At 38.7% G+C, this 20,823-nt stretch overlaps 1 protein-coding gene across 3 annotated transcripts in view; it reads right to left on the reverse strand.

Moving 5' to 3' along the window:
- ACOT11 (acyl-CoA thioesterase 11) overlaps positions 1-20,823 on the reverse strand; it is an 84,206-nt gene that overhangs the window by 40,411 nt on the left and 22,972 nt on the right. For 2 of the 3 annotated variants that reach the window (XM_032218079.1, XM_032218080.1), the window contains exons 2-4: positions 17,362-17,533; positions 5,932-6,001; positions 1,315-1,375 (exon numbers count right to left, since the gene is read on the reverse strand). In XM_032218079.1, the coding sequence (XP_032073970.1) occupies positions 1,315-1,375; positions 5,932-6,001; positions 17,362-17,491 (261 nt within the window). In that variant the 5' untranslated portion in view covers positions 17,492-17,533. Of the gene's footprint in view, positions 1-1,314; positions 1,376-5,931; positions 6,002-17,361; positions 17,534-17,994; positions 18,069-20,823 lie in introns of those variants that run through there. The other variant, XM_032218078.1, reaches the window with a different exon arrangement.

A 20,823-nucleotide genomic window follows, 5' to 3' on the forward strand; every position in this document is an offset into this window, starting at 1 on the left:
TACCTAAGTCTCCATCAAGTTTCTCTGTTGAATGAGAGCAAGAAAAGGCACTGGAGGTTGAGCCAATGTGTTCTTAATTGTCTCTGTGTGTTTGAGTGTCCTATTCAACAAAAAGACAAATAGAAACAACTTCCTGCCGAAGTGCGGCTACTGTTCTTAAGACCCTCGCATCTTCTCCCAACCCACCTGAGCAAACAGGACGTTGGTATTTATTATGTTACCATTTCTTGAGTATACCACAAAATACTAACCTAGCAATGTTGTTAAGTCGCAGCACTTACAGAAGCAAATCCAAAATCCCAATTAGATAAGTTAGATACAATTTTTATTACATACAATGCTGTTGTGTGAATTTCAACAACGGCTATGGGATGTGCAATACACAAATTGTCTTTCAACTACACTGAAGCTACACCCCAAACAGAAATTGGTAAATCTGATCAGTTTTCTGGCAAAACTGTTTTTCTATTGACAGGATGCTTGATACAGAATATAAGCATTTGTATAATGCTTTATGACTCTAAAGATGCCTGTGAACCTGCCAGATACAATGCAGTCTTAACTTTTTCTATAACGTCTGTCCCAATGTTGTATTTCCTTCCTAAGAAACATTTCCATAATCCTCTAAATTCAGGTTTTTGGCAATAGGATGAAGCATGATGATTATATTATTTTAGTTATTTCACCCCTATTTGTGATTTCTTTTTTGCACCTGTGTTGAGGTGTACAAATCTGGTGTACAAATTTCATTCTCCTGCTTGTTGGTAGTGCTTTTGTTTCATATGAAATTGATTTTACAAGTGTTTTTATAGACTAACAAGTGCTTCAATCTTTTTTGTCTTAGATTGTGGGGGAAGAGTAATTAATCAAATAAAATAAAATACAGTCAATGAGATGCAATCAAAAAAGCTCAACTGCAATGAGTTTCACCTGGAACCAATGTATGGGTCGATCATCTGATAGAACAGTGTCCTAGGAACAAGTGGAATTCAAATGTATTTCCATAAGAATTTGTAGACATAGTGTAGCCAATATCTCATTTCTGCAGAAGAGAGAAAGTCCACTGAACACCAGCAACTTAGTGCCATCACATCGATGAACACCTTGGGCTTGCAAAAATGGAAGAGCATGGTCAGTTGTCTACGTCTGGCTTGAAGATGCAACCTGTTTATAATCAACTCTAAGTGGACAATTCAGAAGCATGTAGGGAAGAGTTTGGACACTTATTGAGCAAAAGTTGCAAACTGTACCTGAAACACAGCTTCCAAAAGTCAAGGCAAACAGTCACACAAGGTAGTGTTGAAGCATACATACCTCCATGCTAGTATTAAATGCTCGGTTCACTTTAGCTTTGATGCTGACAACTTGCCCAACACTAGGAATAGAGGTGGGGGGGAATAAAAGGTAAGATAAAATTTTCCAAATGCCATTGATAGAAAACATCTTGTAGTTTTAATATGTAGTTGATCTGAGTGGGAGGTACTATTTTACAAACATGCTGGTAAGCTTTATTTGTGAAAAAAGGCTGTGAATCTAAATATTTCCAATGGCTTTGAAATAATAGAAAATACTTGTAGCTTGGGTTTCAGATTTTGGCAGTGGTTTGATCTCCAGGCTGGTTTCAATTTAGTTTCTGAACATTTTGTTACCACACTAGGTAACATCATCAACAGGATTGTCTTGTCCTATTCTCCTTAGCTTATAAATGTCTTGTGTGCCAGTTTGGTCAGGTTTGATTGGTTGTTCATTTGGAGCTATATTTAAATTCTGAGTAGCTGATTGGTTCTTTTGTTGATTGATTGTCACTTCCAATGGCTGTCTAAAACCCATGCACTTGAAGTAATTCTTGCAGACATCTGGACAGAAGGATTAAGATACTGTTCTAGACAGAAAGGAGACTTGTGGACAAATATTGTTTTATTTTTCCTTTATCCCAAACGGAAGACTTTGGAAGCCATAAGTTCCAGGGAGTTTTGAGTTCACTGGTTAGGACATAGAGATAAGATTTCACATGTGGCTAAATATACTCTTAGTCATGTCTGATACTTAGTAAATGAAAAGGAACATATAGTCCCTTGGTTATCTTCCTAGACTCACAGATGTTCAGGTTTCATTCAACTTTCCTAACCAGCATTGGCTTTCTCTCAACTTTCAGTTGCCTAGTGTAGAATCAAATGGTGAAGACATAAGCACCTTCATTAGAAGGATTCTTAAATTATATTGGGACTTGCTTTAACATTTCATTCCAAAACATTTTGTTACAGGAGTTAAGGTGTTAAGACAGGAATTGATGAGGCCACAAAGATTCACCGGGTGACTTTGGGTCAATCATGCTTGAATAACCCACCACCTTGTACGGTGATGGGGTGGAGGGAAACAAGAGAAGGGCATGCAACCTTGAGCTAAATTAAAGGATGGGATATAAATCTAGCCAATAAATAGTAAAAATAAATAAATCCTGAATAAATTCATAACATTTACTAAACTCACCACAACAATTAATACTGGAGAGTAAAGGCTGCAAGCTCCTTCTTGTTCCCTAATCATCGAAGAACATAAGACCCATCTTAGTGTATCCTCAAGTGAAGGTTAAGTACAGGCAGTCCTTGACTTATAACCATTTGTTTAGTGACTATTTGAGGTTTCACCAGCACTGAAAAAGGGACTTATGATGGATTTTCACATTTATAACTGTTGCAGCATCCCCATGGTCATGTAATCAAAATTTGGATGCTTGGCAACTGACATGTATTTATGACGGTTGCAATGTCATGGGGTCATGTGATCACCATTGTAACCTTCCCAGATGGCTTCCAATCAGCAAAGTCAGTGAGGGAAGCCAGATTCACTTAATGACTGCATGATTCACTTAATAACAAAAGGCATTTGTATAACAATTATGGCCAAAAAGGACATAAAATGAGGCACAGCTCACTTAACAACTGCTTCACTTAGCAATGGGAATGTTGGACTCAAATGTGATTATAAGTTGAGGACTACCTAGCTTTAAGGAGGATGAAACATAAATGGAGCATATATGATCAATACAAAATTTTTAGATAATAAAGCCAAACAAAGAGTGATCTACTGATGAAACCAAAAGGACAATTCAAAACACGTAATGTATTATATGAACCAAAGGACAGAATGAAAATTGAATTAATGGGACATAGAACAATGCACTTTAATCTAGATATTAGCCCCACTGTTTAAGAGTTGTTTCAGGTTTTGCAGAACATCTTCTACTTTAATCATAAATATTTTAAAAACAGGACATGATCAACAATGAAGTTACATATGTTTTATAAACACTAAACAAATCTGAACTGATTTGCACACTTTTCGGAGTATAAGATGTATCTTTCCCCCCCAAAAAAGAGGGTGAAAATCTGGGTGCATCTTATACACTGAATACAGCATTTTTGGCCTTCCAAAACCCTGCCCCCTTTGCAAAAATGGCTGTGCATAGCCTTTAGGAGGCTTCCAGAGTGCTCCTGGGGGCTGGGGAGGGCAGAAATGAGTGAAAAATGGGCTGTTTTATGCTCGTTTTTGCACCCCAGCTGCCAGGAGCACTCTATAAGCCTTCTAAAGGCTATGCACTGCCATTTTTTTTGACAAAAAATGGGCCCATTTTCACAAAAAAAGGACGTTTTTTGCTCTTTCCCCCCACAGCCCCCAGGAGCACTCTACAAGCCTCCTAAAGCCTATTCATGCCTCTTTTTTTTGACAAAAAGGGCCATTTTTTGGGAGGTTTGAAGAGTGCAAAAAACTTTTTTTTATTTGCCTCTTCAAAATCTTGGTGCATCTTATACTCCGAAAAATATGGTAATTCCCCTAATAAGTGACTTCTTTCTGTGCCAGTTGGCTTCTAAGAAACTTAGTCCATAATGGTCACCAAACATCAGCTCACTTATCCAGATTCTACCCAAAGTAAACCCAAAATTTGTTATTTCTTATGGCTTAATTTGCTGTGCAACCCCAGCCAACTATAGTTTGTATAAAAAAAGCATAGTTAGTGTGGGATGTTAGTGTAGTTATAGTTCACTTAAGTAGAACTTACACCTAGGAAAATGCACAAACAAAAAATCAGCCATTATCTTTCCTTCTGTGCTCCTTCCTATTTCTCAGAAAAATTATGATACATGCACACATTTTAAAATATTGCTATAAAATACATCAAATTCAGTGAAGAAAAACTATTTCTAGATTCTTTTCAGAGGCCTAAGCCGTAGGGCATAATAACTAAGTTACGTTTCCATCAATTGACATCAGGGAATGCACTGATATGACAAATAGGTAGAAAATGTAATACTCCATAATTGCACTTTAGCTGAGCAATGTACTTTGGATGATTTGATCATTAAAAAACATCCCAAAGAAGCTTGACTCTTCTCTAGAGTTTTAGAGCATAAAAATGAACAACTATTGTGGGCCAACCGAATCATCTTTTTGATGTTTTAATTGTACCCTAGAAAAAGGAAACCACTTCCATTTTAGAGCATCAAGAAGGAAGTCAAACACATCTATAAAACCAGCTCCTCATTTGGCAATTGTGTGACTTCTAGGAGCTGAAGTAATAGGTGAATAAACAACCCTTAATTTTTCAATACAGATACTTGATTTAAGACTGTATTGGAGCCTATTCAATAGAGTCAGAAAAGTCACAATGATCATAAAATTGGTTATCCACATGACTGACCCAATTTTATGACCCTTTTATGACCCTTTTTGTAGTGGTTCACTATGAGCTGGTTTTGCCAAAAACTGAAATAAATGTTGGTTTTCAGAAAACCATTGAAAAATGTGGTTGCATGATTAAGATGCTGCAAACAGCCATAAATGTGGGCTAGTTCTGAGAGCCCAACATGTGGCCACATAACTGCCAGAGGCCAGTGGGCAACGGAGTTAGATCATAAGTACCAGCTGGTGGTCCATTCTAAACTCAAATGGTCACTAAGGGGCCATGATATTGATAGTTTCACAGTCACCTCTGTGCCCCAAAACAGTCAGTTTCTTTTGGAGTCTAGACTCAAGGAACATCGAGAAGGTGCAGAAAATGAGTAGGGACATTTAGCTATGCCAGGGCAGCAGTGGGTTAGGAGACCAGTAGCCTATTCTACTGTACAAATGTGTACTGCAAAGATTCATACCAGACTTCATTCTTTCCACATGAGTACCAAGGAGAATCTCTAAGCATCTGGCTGACATAAAAGTGGGAGGAGAAGAAAAAACTGAATAACATGAGTAAATAATTCCACGCTTGATAAGTAAACAGTCTGACCCAAGAACAAATAGCTTCCTATGTCTCCTTTAGGCTGGAATAAATACAATTGTTTAATCGAAGGGAAAATGGACTCTTGTTAAAATGCATAATTACTTTTGGTATCATCAAAACATACTAGAATTCCGTATTTGGGTATTGGCTCCTTCTTAATGAGCAAAATACCAAAGCTGTATCCTGGGTTCCAAAATCATCCTTTTCTAGATGTCTGGTGCACAACAGTAAAGGCAGCATGTTTGCAATGGCTGAAAGCATTTTTCTGGAGAAATAACTATTCTTAAAATGGACCCCTGCAGTTGAAACAACCCTGTGGTTCTCCTGTTCTTGGGAGAAGCCTACATGAATGCCTTTCAACATTAAGAAAAGCCAAAGACTATCATTATTTGCACAGTATTCTCTGTTAAGAACATAAAACGCATACCACCACAGTTGAAATGCTGTCCCACCCTCCTGCTTAACTAATAAGTCACATGCACATTTTTTCCCCTCTTAATATTGTTCATTGGCTCCATGACTGAGAATTGGCAAAATTATTCGAACTGTAAAAAACTAATTAATGTGATACAGGCTTCGTCATTTGCTGAAAGCACCGGGAAACATCTATTTAAAAGCCTGTTGAACAGCAAAATGCAAGGTAGTGAGGCAGTTACCTAATTGTGTGCTCAAAATAGATATCATCCACTGAAGCTGTGACGCAAGGGCAGCCTGCATGCCTCTCAGCTGAAAAGACAAACAAACCACATTAGTTATGTACATCATTGCACCAAAGAGAGCCCCCCCCCTTCTTCACCGCAATTAGATTTAGAATGGAAACAAGAAATCCTAGCTGCTACAGCACAATCTACACCATGGTACACATTCTACTGTGCAAGAATTATGGGGTCCAATACACCAGGGATGTCCAGAAAAGAGGGTTTACATGACTGGGAAAAATTCCAGGCACATGAAAACTCTGTTGCCCAGAAAGCTTATTGATGAAAGGCCATTGAGTCTGAAAAGAGGGCTCAGCTTTTTTTTTTAAATGCCAACTCCAAAAGATGCATTGCTAGCTTTCCAAACACTCCCTTTACTAAAAGGTTATCCACCTCTTCTAATACAGAGATCATCTCCACAGTTTTATGGGCAGTTCTAACTTGCAAGCCTCAATTTCATTTCATACAGGCAGTTGTTTAAGAATTGTACAAGAAACTACACAAGGACAACCTCTATCAACAGATGTGTTAGATTACATTTAATTTAATGTGAGAACAGTCAAAAGTCTTAACTATTTTAACTGCCATGTTAAGGTTTAACTGAGGAAACTGTGAGGGACAATTTTAATTAACAATGCTTGTTTTACTTGGTGGGAATAAAGAGGAGCTTCCATACATACAGCACAGTGGTGGGTTCCTATCGGTTCAGACCGGTTCAGCCGAACCGATAGTGGTTTGGTGGCCTGGGTCGCTGGAACCGGCAGCAACCCAGACCTGCCACACCCCCAAACCGGTTCTCCGAGCAGCCTCATAGACCATCTTGTTTTTCGCTTCTGCGTATGCACAGAACAATTTTTATTGCACTGTGCATGTGTGTGCAATGTGCATCAAGCGCACGCCCACAGCGCAGCCACAAGCAAACCAGCAGTAGTACCTGCCGGAATCCACCCCAATACAGCATATCTTCTGCTCTTCAGAAGATTGTTAAATATGGCAGAACAGTAGGAGCCTAGTCTCCCTACCTCTTCCTGACATTATTCACCTGACAAGATTCAGGAGCCAGGCCAAAGGCTCAAACTTGCTTTTATTCTCTGCTGTCATCCAAATGCCAGTTGCCAGTTTCAGAATTCTTGTTGTTAAAGATAAGATAATAATAGCGAGTAAATGGCCGAGATTTCTATCTTTGGTTATAATCCATCACCAGCTAATCGTATCAACTGGATCAATCAATTCTAACCCTTTGGAGACATGAGATGTGCCCAGGCTCTGATTAGAGATGAAAATTGGCAAAAATATTTGGGTTATGGAAAACTGCAATTAATGGGCAAATGTTACAAAAAGTCTATTCTGACCAGATTTAGTTTAGTTCAATTTAGTTTAGTTTACTTGACACTGCACCTCATACAATGAAATTAAATGCCATCTTAAGGGTACATTATACATAAAAATTTAATTTGAAAGGGAAAGAATTAATAGCAACAACTATGAAAATGTTTCTTAAGATTAAATTGAAAGCAGAGAATGTTTTATCAGGAAGCTTGGAGACTTATTGTCTCAGTTATATACACTATATGTGTGTGTCTAATCACTGCTTAGAAAGGGACCCAAAATCAACATTATTAAATAGTAATATGAATGAAACTCAAGAGTCCAACGCTGCTGAAATGTTTTCTTCCCAGGGGTTTCTCTGGATCCTTATCCTATACAACTTTCTTCTACTACATCATATAAGACTGCTCATAACTGTAAGGGGGGGAAGGGGAGGGGCCTTAAAAGACAGCTAATAGGGCTTAACAGTTCCATTGGTGCCACTGACTACTAATGTGCTGTAATAAAACATAAGATGATTTTGTTATTTATTTGTGTTTCACTTTTTTTCTCCCACCATTATTATTTTTATAAATAACTCAAGGTGTTGAGTATTTCCAATATACCTTCCTTCTCCTATTTCTCTTATAACCACAGCACTGTGAGATAAGTTGGTCTGAGAGAGAATTACTAGACCTAAAGTCGCCCAGCCAGCTTTTCAATTCCCTAAATATTTGTTTATATTTTAGTAAATACAAAGTAGCCTTTCAAAAGCCAGATTAAATGTGTTGCCATCAACTACTGTACGGTAGATTTTTTTTTTAATCCAATTTCTCAGAGATTTTGTCACTGAAATGGTATTGATCCTGAAACAATAAAATGCAATATTTTATTGTATTGTGAATTTTACTAGAAACTTTATCTGAACTATTGTTCTGGATAGAACATCTGAATGATCATATCAAATATTAAGGTAGAATGCTTCCGGTCTGGGCATTGCCTGAAGGAGCTGTTTCTTTTTTAGCAGCTCCAGCCCCGAGGCTGCGTTAAGCTGTCTAAACAGCATCCATCAGCTGTTTGATAGATTGATTACCTCTCCTTCGGGCAAAGAAGGAGGGGTGAGAAGCTGGGCTTGGGAAGTGCCCCACTAACCTCCCCCAGGAGATAAATCTGGGGTGTTGAAGGTGTGAGCCTCCCTACAACCCAGCGAACTCCATGCCCGGGATTTTTTCTGCCTTTTTGCAAAACGAAGGCATACGTCCACCCCTTGCTCAATGATTGATTTATACCTGAATCCAACACAGGCAAACAAATACCGGAGAACTTCCAATTGTATGTATTACAGTCTTTAACTCCATTTTTCTAAAATTTCCTTCTAATTAACTACGTGGCAGAAAGATAAAGATGGCGCTGAAGAGTTTTGTAGGCGGGGTTGTGCTGTGATGTTACAGACTTTCACAGAGCTCAAACTATTATAGAGCTCAAGATCATTTAAAGATCATTAAATCAGCAGTGATTTATTAGCAAACTACAGAGTAATAACTGAACAAGCAGCTTGCCTGGATTTATTAATTGGGAGCAAGATAAGATTAACTGAGGAAATGGCTTAAAAGCAAATTAAACCACCTATCACCTCAAAGAGCGCAGGGAGTTCACCTGCTCCAACAACTAAATTACAGTCATTGCTGCCCCCCTCTCAACCCCCCCTCCTGCTGGGGAACATTTGACTCAAGAAATATTGCAAAAAGTATTAAATGATGCTTTAAAAGATCATACAGCTGCGATGGAAATTAAAATACAGGAAAAGATTTCTGTCACTTTCAAGGAGATGTTGAAAGAAGTCTTGGGTTGGGTCCAGATCCGTAATCAAGTAATTAGAGACGATATTTTAGATGCTTTTAAATGCTTATCTGGCTACGTATCAGGAATGGAGGATAAACTGGAAGATCTTAGTGATTCTAATATTAACCTGGTAACGAAAATGGATGTGGTTCAAGGCAAGATTGATGATGCAGAAAATGAAAGTATAATGTTCCAATATAGACAGATGGAATTTGCTTTAAGAATAAGGGGCCTTAAAGAGAAAAACCAAGAAAATCTGAAGCCTTTGATCAACTGATGGGACTGCCAGGAGGGGACTTTGACTGGCAAATTGACAAGATATATCGTGTTAATTCGTGGCTTTCCAGACAGAAACAACTTCCAATCTGAAGCCTTTGATCAACTGATGGGACTGCCAGGAGGGGACTTTGACTGGCAAATTGACAAGATATATCGTGTTAATTCGTGGCTTTCCAGACAGAAACAACTTCCAAGGGACATTGTGGTGTATTTCGCCATAAGGAACACGAGGAATTTGATACTACAAGAGTCCTATAAAACCAAGTTGCAAATTGGGGGCCAGGAGGTGATAGTTCTGAAGGAAATACCACCCAAAATGTTGAGATCTAGAAAAGACTATGCCTTCTTAGTGGATGAATTCAAAAACCGTCAGTTACAGTTCAGATGGGAAGCTCCAGCCAGATTAGTGGTCAACTGCCTGGGACAAAGATATCGTCTTCACTCAGTATGGAAGGCTAAAGATTTTTACAGCAATATACTGAAGGCTGGACATTCTCCCCCTCCAGGACCTAGAGAAAGAGAGCAAGAAGGACGGAACAGACAGCAAGATACCAAGGATCATTGTTGGTGGACCAAGTTCGGACACCTTTGCTGGAACTAGAAGGAGTGAAGGAGCAAAGACAAACCTGTGTGGTCACTAGGTGTATGGAACAAGAGTTAAAGAAGCAACAAGTTTTGCAACACACGTATGCAACAGCTAAAGAAGCTACAGATTCTAGCTCAGAAGCGGTGGGAGGAGCTCCCAATCAACAAGAAAAATTTTACAAAATGCTCCATACTAAGTTAATACAATGGGACTATAGATCTTGTATATTAATGGGTGACTGGAACCGAGTTTTGGACACTAAGAAAGATAAGAAGGGTCTCCTGCAAAACATCCAAATGCGAGCGAAACTACCTAAGTCTTTTTTCAATATGATGGATGATATGGCGCTAAGAGATATCTGGCGAGAAAGAAATGCAAGAGAACAGGACTTTACATTCTTTTCTGATAGACATCAATCTTTTTCCAGGATTGATTTCATATTAACAACAACTGATTTGCTTTCTAGGGTAAAGAAGACGAAGATATGTTCCAGAGCCTTAACAGATCATAACCCGGTTTGGATGGAATTGGAATTTGGGAGGGAATCTAGAAGGTGTTGGAGATTAAATGAAAATTTATTTAGATATGAGAAAAATGTTAATGAATGTAAAAAACTGTTGAGAGATTATTTTGTTTTTAACATGAATAAGGGTACATCTATGGAAATGGTTTGGGATGCAAGTAAAGCATACATGCGAGGAGTCCTAATAAATTTAAATAAGTTATATAGACGAAGACAGGGGAAAAAAAGAAAGGAACTAGAGGAAGAGATTAGGAAGAAAGAACAGGAGTTAATACTAAACCCAGGAGATAAGAAGATTAAAGATGCAATTACCCTATTACGAGCACAATTTAATATGCTGATGTCAGATCAGGTGGCTACTAATTTGTTATATGCAAAACATAATACTTTCTGTAATGCAATTAAACCAGGTAGATGGCTAGCATATTTGACCAGGAAGAAACAGAAATCTCGTAATATACCGAAAATATATTATAAAGGGAAAGAGGTTTATCAACAGGATATGATTCAAAAGGCCTTCCTTGAAATTTTTACAGGATTGTATAGGGGTGATAAAATACAAGCTTATATATAAATAGATACTTGGACAAAGAAAAAATACCAATAGTCAAGGAGGACCAGAGGGAGATATTGAATCAACCAATAACCTTGGGGAAAATCCTCCAGGTAATTAAACAATTAAAGGCTGGGAAAGCACCGAGTACAGACAGGTTTGACAGTGGTTTATTACAAAAACTTACAATTAGAAATGGTAGAACCCCTTAAGGAATTATTTAATAAAATCCAAGTGGAAGGAAAGGTACCTCCATCTTGGAAGACAGCTTTCATATCTTTGATACCTAAAGAAGATCAAGATCTTAGTCAACCAAAAAATTATAGACCTATATCATTACTCAATATAGATTATAAAAAATTTACAAAAATATTAGTGAATAGGTTAATGTTGGTTACTCAGCAACTGATTCATAATGATCAAACTGGTTTTATACAAGGGAGACAAATGAGAAGTAATGTAAGACAAACTGTTAATATACTGGAATATTTGGGAAAAAATAACCAAATCCTCGCAGTGCTTATATTTCTAGATGCTGAGAAAGCCTTTGATCAAGTGAATTGGCAATTTTTAATTAAAACAATGCAAAAGATGCACATTGGTGAGTATTTTCTACAATCAATCAAAGCAATATATCAGGAACAAACAGCACAAATTATAGTCAATGGAAGTTTAATAGAACCATTTAAAATCGAGAAAGGTACAAGACAGGGTTGCCCCCTATCTCCATTATTGTTTATTATAACCTTGGAATTATTGCTGAATAAAATACGGGCTTCAGATGATTTACAGGGAATCAAGATCAGGCATCAAGAATATAGACTATGGGCGTTTGTGGATGACTTGATTATAACTTTAATCCAACCAGGGAAATCTATCAAAGTTTTAATGAATATGATTAATCAATATGGCCAAGTATCTGGGTTTAAAATAAACCTGGGAAAAACAAAGATGCTAGTTAAAAATATGAACACTAATCAAAGGGAAGATTTAGAAAAAATAACAGGATGTGAAATAGTTAAAAAGGTTAAATATCTAGGAGTTTACATCTCAACCTCAAATGGGAAACTATATAAGTATAATTATGAGCCACTATGGCATAGTATACAGGCAGAGATGAAATTGGAAAAAACTACAATTATCTATGCTGGGAAGAATAGCAGCAGTGAAAATGAATATCTTGCCTAAGTTCCTTTTTCTTTTTCAAATGATACCAATACTTTAAAAAGACGCAAATTTGCTTGAATGGCAGAAGGGTATTAACAAATTTGTATGAGCAGGGAAAAAGCTGAGAATAAAACTTAAAATAATGCAAGATGTACGTGAGAGAGGAGGCTTGAAAACGCCAAATTTAAAACTATACTCCGAAGCAGTAGTTTTATCAATAATCAGTGACTGGATCAATTCAACAGAGGATAGAATACTTAATATCGAAGGACATGACTTGGTATATGGTTGGCATGCTTATCTGATATATGACAAGAAGGTGGATAAGCATTTTAAAAGTCATATTTTAAGGAATGCTCTATTGCGTGTCTGGAAAAAATATCAACACAAACTAAACGATAAGATATCTTTGTGGGCAATTCCCAGACATGCAATAGAGAACATAAGTATAGCACAAAAACAGGATGTAACCACATATAGACAACTTCTTACTATAGAAAGAGGTTTATTAAAATTAAAACCCTTGAATATACTAAAAGAGGAAAAGGCAGTCCAAACATGGTTTCAATATGGACAGTTACAGGCCAGATGGAAAAAAGATCAGAAAATTGGTGTTATGCAAAATGAGGACAATCTTGTAAAACAAATTAGGGATCAAAGCCAAATGCATATAAAAAGGTTATATAATGTATTAATAGAAATGGATTCTGAAACAGAATTAGTTAAAGACCATATGATAAAGTGGGCACAAAATTTTGAAGAACCAATAATGCTGGATACATGGGAAAATTCACGCAAGCCCAAAATCTGAGAGAGAATTTTTATAAGATGTTTTATAGATGGCATTTAGATCCTAAAAAACTGGCTTGCATGTATCCGAATTTACAACCTAAATACTGGAGATGTGATTGTGTTGATGCTACATATTACCATATATGGTGGACTTGTAAAAAGGTTAAAGCATTCTGGATAAAAATATAGTGGATTATGCAAAATATTTTTAAAAAGAGGATAAAGTTTACTCCTCAGTTATTCTTGTTAGGTATAACTACTGATTGTACTGTTATAGAGAATAACTTGATTTTGTACTTAATAATGGCAGCAAGACTGTTGGTGGCGCAATACTGGAAGAAGGAAGATTTGTCTACTATTAAAAGTAATAGTAACATTAAAAGTAACAAACTCAGCAGAGGTGGCTAAAATATCAGCATATCTTAAGGATAACTCAGATGAGAAATATAAAATGGACTGGAGAAGATGGATTGATTACATTCAAAATAAAAACGGGACTAAGAAATTCCAGATAATTTATGACTAAAAAAGCGAGGAATGAGATAATCTGTTTAGAGTTAGCCTAACAAAAGAGGAGTTAAAGCACAAATGAAAGATGATACTAACTTTCTTTTAGTTTATTGTAGAATATGCTTGTTAAAGATTTATACCATGTATTTGCTCTGGGAAGCCGGGGGTGGGGGAGGAGGTTGGGGGTTGGGTTGGGTTTGGGCCGGCAGGGTGGGGGAGGGGAGATAAATATTTGTAAAAGCTTTTTTAAAATTTTCAATAAAAAAATAAGGTAGAAGTACTATTATAATTCCTTTAAAGATTGTGTGAAATTGATTAACTACCAATGTTCTATTTATCTCTCTTTTTAAAAGAAGTATTTTTGCAAGTTTTCAAATCCACACAGCAATGAGGAAATTAGTTATTCTTAACTTCTACCTCAGACACTGAAATAGAAAGTGTTTTTTCTAAAATAATGTTAGCATTTTTAAATATATAAGCAAAAAGCCCTTGCTGAGGAACAAATTAGTATGGCTTCCCGCCCAGGGAATTTCTAAAACTGATGTCAAATTGCCTAGCATGAAAATTACGAGAAATGAACTATTTGCAGAAGGCTTTTTAACTGAAAAATCTTTGCAACCAGTTTTATTCATCTTATTCATAAGTGAACAGAAGTGAGACACCTAAATAAATACAAGTTACTTCAAATGGCGCTGTCTAAGCTGTTTGAACAAGCAAAAAATAGTAATTATGATTTCCTACATATAAGGGTAACACTGTTATCTTGAAGAGTGATATAATAATCAAACAAAAGGCGAAGATCTTGTCGTGGTCACTCACTTTGGAGCAGGTAGCAAAAGAAATAAAATGACAGTTGAACACTGTTGGGTGACATTTAAGTAGCTGTTCTTTCCTCCTCTCCACAAATCTCCCAGAGCTGATATTGAGGGAAACAACTAGATAGACAATACAGGTAGTCCTCAACATACGACTACAATTATTGAACCCAAAATTTATGTTGCTAATTTGTTCAGTGAGTTTTGCCCCATTTTACAACTTTTCTTGCCACATTTGTTAAGTGAATCAATGCCATTGTTAAATTAGTAACCCAGTTATTAAGTGAATCTGGTTTCCCCATTCACTTTGCTTCTCAGAAAGTTGCAAAAGTGAACACTTGACCCCGTGACACTGCAGCCCAGGAATGGTTTCCTCTTATCTTTCCTACCAGTTTGGAACCAGGAGTGTGTGTGTGTGTGTGTGTATGCTTGCTCTGCTTGCGCACGTGCTTCTGCACATGCGCAAAATCTCCTGCACATGTGCAGAGCATCTGTGATGACATCTGGGTGGGTGGGTGGAGCCTCCTCCCCCCACTGCTACTGGTTTGCCTGAACTGGGGTGAACCGGCAGAATACTACCTCTGCTGCAACCGTTATAAATATGAGTCAGTTGTCAAGCATCCAAATGTAAATCCCGTGACATGGGGATGCAGCAACATGTCTGAAAAATTGTCGTAGTTCACTTTTTTCAGGGCCGTTGTTACTTCAAACGGTCACTAAGTGAACTGTTGTAAGTTGAGGACTCCCTGTATGTTATATGAAGAATATATTTGACATTCAAACTGGATATACCTTAATACTTTTCATTAATCAGTGGGCATTGCATATAAAAGATGTCCCACTAAAGTGTCAGTATGTGGGGGGTTTTTTTGGTTGAGAAGCAAAGATGATTAAGAGAGTAAAATGGCAGGGGTATTTATAATAATGATGTGGATAAAATGAATACATTTTTTATTAAAGTCTAAGTGCTAATGCTATTCAGGAAATCATATGGTAATAAATTTAGGCAAAGAAGTATACTAATACCTAATTAATTTATGGAAGTCACTGCTATAGTGTCTGGTGATGACCACTAGTTTAGGGCACTTTTTTAAAAAAGTAATAAACGGCTTCAAGAAAGTACCCATCATTACTACGAACAGCTAAAGGAAAACTCTCTAGTAAAAACAGTTTGCCTTTGAAAACTAGATCCCAGGAAAGCTAGTTGTTGCAGCCTTCATATCCTAGCTGCAAGGATACCTCAAATCAATCTATTGTTAAAAAACAGGGCAGATCTTATTATTTTCTTATGGATTAATCTGAAAGGGATCTTATGGTTAAGACAACCTTTCTATGCACTTTAAGTTGTGGCATGATAATATCCAAGCATTCGCAACCATAGGATTATTTTAAAAGTTGATCTGGATAGCAGAACTTGAATTCATTGTTGTTCACCTCTTTGAATTAATTGCTTTACAAATGAAGAAACAGGAAAGTTTATAAAGCTGTAAAAATCTATTAGAGTAGGTCCTTTGTTCTGTGATTATCAAGGGTTTATCCAATTACAACTTTCCATAATTTCTGGGTTTGCTGGTTAGCCTAAAAGCAAACAGTCTGCAAATACTTGCCTGTTACTATCACCTAACACCTTTCTTCAGTTGTTTCTGTGCGACCCACTCGATCTGGCAGGGTAGCATACTCTGGTTCCTGTATATTAAGAAGTGTCACTTGGCAGGACCCAGGAAGTGGGGCTTCTCTGTTGAAGCGCCCTTTTTTTTTAAACATGCACCCTGAAATTTGTTTAATCCCAGTTCTGCTACTATTTCATAAATTCTTGAAGACAAGATGTTCCTCCAGATATGAAGCCTGTAGGTTGGGTAAGCCTATTGTTGATGTTTTCTTTGGCATGAGATGATGAGGTGGCTGAGCTGCCTGGAGGCATCACTGTGTTATTATTGTTTATGTTGTTAGTCATCATTTTTGTTTTGTTGGTTTTTACTTCTGTTCCCCATCCAGAATTAAGATGGCAAAATGGGGGGCTATATAAAATTGATAGAATATATTTATGACAGTTGCAATGTCATGTGATGTTCTCATTTTTACAACCTTGTAACAAGGAAAATTAACAGGGTAGCCAGTAACCACCTTATTACTAACTTAACAACTGCCATGATTCACTTAACAAGTGTGGGAAGAGAGGTCATAAAATGGGGCAAAATTCGCTTAACAGATGTCTCATTTAGCAACATAAATTTTGGACTCAATAGTGATGTCGAGGACTACATGGCATTGGAAGACTGTTATCATATCATCCCTTGTCCTTGTCTTCATGAGACTAGACAAATTTTGAACTCTCCCAATGGCTGAGTTAATGATTTTTGAAATCTGTGCTTCAGGGCCCAGATTATCATGCACATCATCCCTTGCAAAAGCACACCTGGAAGGGAATGGGACAACTAGCCACAGCCATCCTGCAGCCAACTCATCATTGCCAACTCACTACAGCCAACTTGCAGCATGGCCAACTCTCCTCAAGACAACTCGTTGCAGGACAATTTAACAATTCTATTCAATTATTTGAAATAAATAAAAATTATTTTAACTTTGGCTATTCAACTTGCATTCTGTCCCTCCTTTTCCCTCCTTTCTTTAATGATTCTATTCCACCATATCTTTAAATATTAGTTAATATTAAATATTAACTCTTGTCCCGCGGTGAGTTGGCCTGTAGCGAGTTGGCTGTGGCAGGTTTGACATGGCGAACTGGCGGTGGTGAATTGTCATAGACCTCGCCTGGAAACACCCACTCCTGTCGGCCACAGAGCCCGGGCGCGAATCGCTCGCAGCCCGAACGGCGACGACTCCTCATTTCGAAGAGGCTCTCCTAATTCACCCGGTCCACCTTAAGAGCGACGCGCCTCCGCGATCGGCCCACCCGCGGGCTCGCCCGTTTGATCCAGCCCAGGGCGGGTTGCCAAGAAACGCGTCCCCGCCCCTCCGTCTGCCAGAGGCTGGGAGAGCAAGCGCGACTTACCCGAAAGGCAGGCGGCAGTGTCGATCCACTTCAGCAGCTGCCCGGTGCTGAGCTCCCCGCGGTGGTTGGTGTGGCAGGGCTGCACCATCTGACTCATCTGCACCTCGGTGGGGTTGCGGTAGCGCTCCATGGTGATCTTCGGACGGGTCTCCGCGAAAAGTGTCGCGCCTTCCTGGAGGAGGAAGGAGGGCGCCAAGGGGAAGGCAGAACCGGTCGGGAGAAAGAGAACAAAGCCAGTCACCCTCTGATGAAAAAAAAATCAACCATAGCCGCTGGAGCCCCGCTCCGCTCCTTCGCGATTCCCGGCGATCATCGGATCCAAGCCGGACCGGAGCGAAGTAGAATCGCAGCGCCTCACACCTCCATTCGTAAAGCCGCGGCGACGGCTGCTCTCGTATTCTCGCCCGAAGTTCAGACTTCGGGAACTGCCTTCTCCAAGTCTGGCTGGACTAAATAATTCGGCCAAGCCAAGCAGAGAGGCCGGCAATTCTGGAAGTTAGATCCCAATCCAAGGCGAGAATCGACCTCCGCCGTTTCCTCCATTAGGAGTGTCCCCCCCCCCCCCGCTTTACTTTTCCATGGGAAACCCTCCCTCCTTTCTCGGTTGAACTAAAAGACGGCGGGTAAAATTACCTCCGTCCGTTCACACATTTCTAGGCGAAGGGGGAGTCTGCAGCGCTGCGCGTGAATGGCAAAACCCAACCGCCCCGCACTGGATTCCCCCTTCCGAAGAGTGAATTTGCCAAGCAACAGGGCAACCTGAGCTTTCGCGGAAGTTGGGCTGTGTGCGTGCAAAGAATATAGTAAGAGTGGAAAAAGTGAGCAACCGACGCCTGTCGTCCAACGTTTTCCTCCCTCTTTAAGAACTCTTACGGAAGAGAGAAACCCTGGTGCAATCCTTAATCCCAGAAAAATACTGGGCAAACGAGTCCCGGATTAACCCCGAAAGTTTTAGGAAGGCTACTCCTTACGCCCCTCCCACGACGAAATCCATTATTTCGATTATACTGTACTTGGAACTATGTTCACTTTTTTTTAACTTGGTGCTCTCTAAGCTTGGTTTTCTTGCAGACCTTTTGTTAGCCATCTAGGTATGATGGTCAGTGAGTGTTGATGGTGAGTGTTGATGGTGTTACCTAGTTGAGTAATGAAATGTCTGCAAGAAAACCATGAAGCTCAAGAGAGCACTAAGGACCCCACAATTTAATCCTGAGCCACAAATATTCTCTTCTTCACGTAGTCCTCAACTTGCAATAGTTCATTTAGTGATTGTTTGAAGTTATAGTGGCAAGAAAAAAATGACTTATAGCCATTTTTCACACTTACGACACACAGCATCCCCAAGGTTATGTAATCAAAATTTGGACACTTGGCAACTGGTTCATATTTATGACAGTTATAATGTCCCAGGGTCACGTGAGCACCTTCTGATAAGCAAAATCAATGGGGAAGCCAGATTCACTTAACAACCGGGTTACTAACTTAACTGCAGTGATTTACTTAGCTGTGGCAAGAAAAGTCATAAAATGGGGCAAAATTCACTTAACAAGTGTTTTACTCAGCAACATAAGCTTTGGGCTCAATTGTGGTTGTAAATTGAGGACTACCTGCATTAGTTTCTTTATAAATGCCTGCATTTTTATGCTGGGCACTGACAATGTTTTGTCAGATCCTAATGGAGGTCAACGCCATCTAAGCAATATTGTGTTATTAAAATGAATGACAATACTCCCTTCCACAAGAAGTACATGCTGATGGTGTTTGATTGTGATTCATCCCTCATCTAATGTTTCTTCATGGCCATAAGACCAATGTGGAAAACATGATGGATGAGAATGGGAAATTCTTCCTCCTCACTTTTTATTGGTTAATGATGTTTGATACAGACCATACAGTTTCGGGAGTGTGAACAGTTCTCTCCCAGAAGACGAGTTTAGCAATAGCACAACAATATTAAGAGCTTTTCTCACACTCCAGGGCACAACACATTTTCTATTTTGTGTCACAGAACTGTGCAACCTGTGGCCAACAGCCTTGAGAATAAATTTCTGGAGTTGTTAACAGGTTGTAATGTAACAGGAGTGGGCTAAATTAAGAACCTGGCAGTCCCTCAGAACATTTATCTTTGTAGTAGTAGCAAGAGCCTACAAAGCATAGGGTTATAAAGATATTCCCTGGCCTTACATTCTCCAACACAATGCAAGTAATAAATGAAGTATACATATAATAAAGTAGCAATAATGTCTTCAATGCATTTAATTTGGGGGATGTAGAATTTTGTGATTTTACTATTCCATTCCATAGTTTCAGGTTTTTTTTTTATGGGTCCCCAAAGTTTCATAAGCCTTAGGCCCTGCATATGTTGTGCCTAATTGATAACACAGGCACAAGTCAGAGAGGGAAATGCTACGGTTATTCAAACCAATTAAAAAATCTGCAAAATATGCCTTCAAAACCTCTTCACAAAGTGTGCCTCCGTGTCCTAAAAGTGAAGTGAAGGAACTGCAGAGCTTTGTTCTAAAATACCCACACAGTCTGGGGATTTTAGTTTTTGCAAAGCCAAATAAGGCCTAAAAGTAACAATGTTACTTGATAAAGAAAACTATATTGCCTCCCTGGTGTAAACTGCATAGTTGGAATTAAACATAGCTGTCATTGGGGATAATTCTGCACGTAAGATTATTTAAATTTATACCAAAATTAAGTACAGGTAGTCCTCAACATACAACCACAGTACAGGTAGCCCTCAAGTTACGAACATAGTTGAGCCCAAAGTTTCTGTTGCTGAATAAGACGGTTGTTAAGTGAGTCTTGCCCCATTTTGTGCCCTTTCTTGCCACAAGTTGTTCAGTGGATTGCTGCGGCTGTTAAGTTAGTAACACGATTGTTAAATGAATCTGGCTTTTCCATTGACTTTGCTTATCAGAAGGTCAGAAAAAGTGATCATATTATCCCGGGTCACTACAACCATCATAAATATGAGTCAGTTGCCAAGCATCTTAATTTTGACCATGTTGTCAGGCTTCCGAGTAATAACTCCATAGAAAGCAGAACTCCAAGGCAGACAAGTTCCTTGAAGAACAATTTTATTGGCGATATCATATTGGCACAAGCTGGAGAAAACCAACTCTGAAAGTTCTTGCAGTTTTCATCTGATTAAAAAGTGAAAGTTCTCCCTTTCCCCAAACAATCGGTCACATTGTCCAATCATGATGCTGGCTGGTTGCCTGGATACGGTGGTCCTCTTTCCAGCCACCTGTTGGAATGTCCTTGGTTCCCACAAGAAACTATTTTGTTTTGGCTACAAACCCCCATCTAACTATGCCCCCCCTCCATATCCCTTCTTCACCCTGTGGCAACCCTGAAGCCTCCACTCAGGTTCGCTTCAGATTGATATATATGATCATGGAGATCCTGCAATGGTCATAAGTGTGAACAGTGGTCATAAGTCACTTTTGTCAG

Source organism: Thamnophis elegans, chromosome 5, assembly GCF_009769535.1.
Source record: "Thamnophis elegans isolate rThaEle1 chromosome 5, rThaEle1.pri, whole genome shotgun sequence".
Lineage (NCBI taxonomy): Eukaryota > Metazoa > Chordata > Lepidosauria > Squamata > Colubridae > Thamnophis > Thamnophis elegans.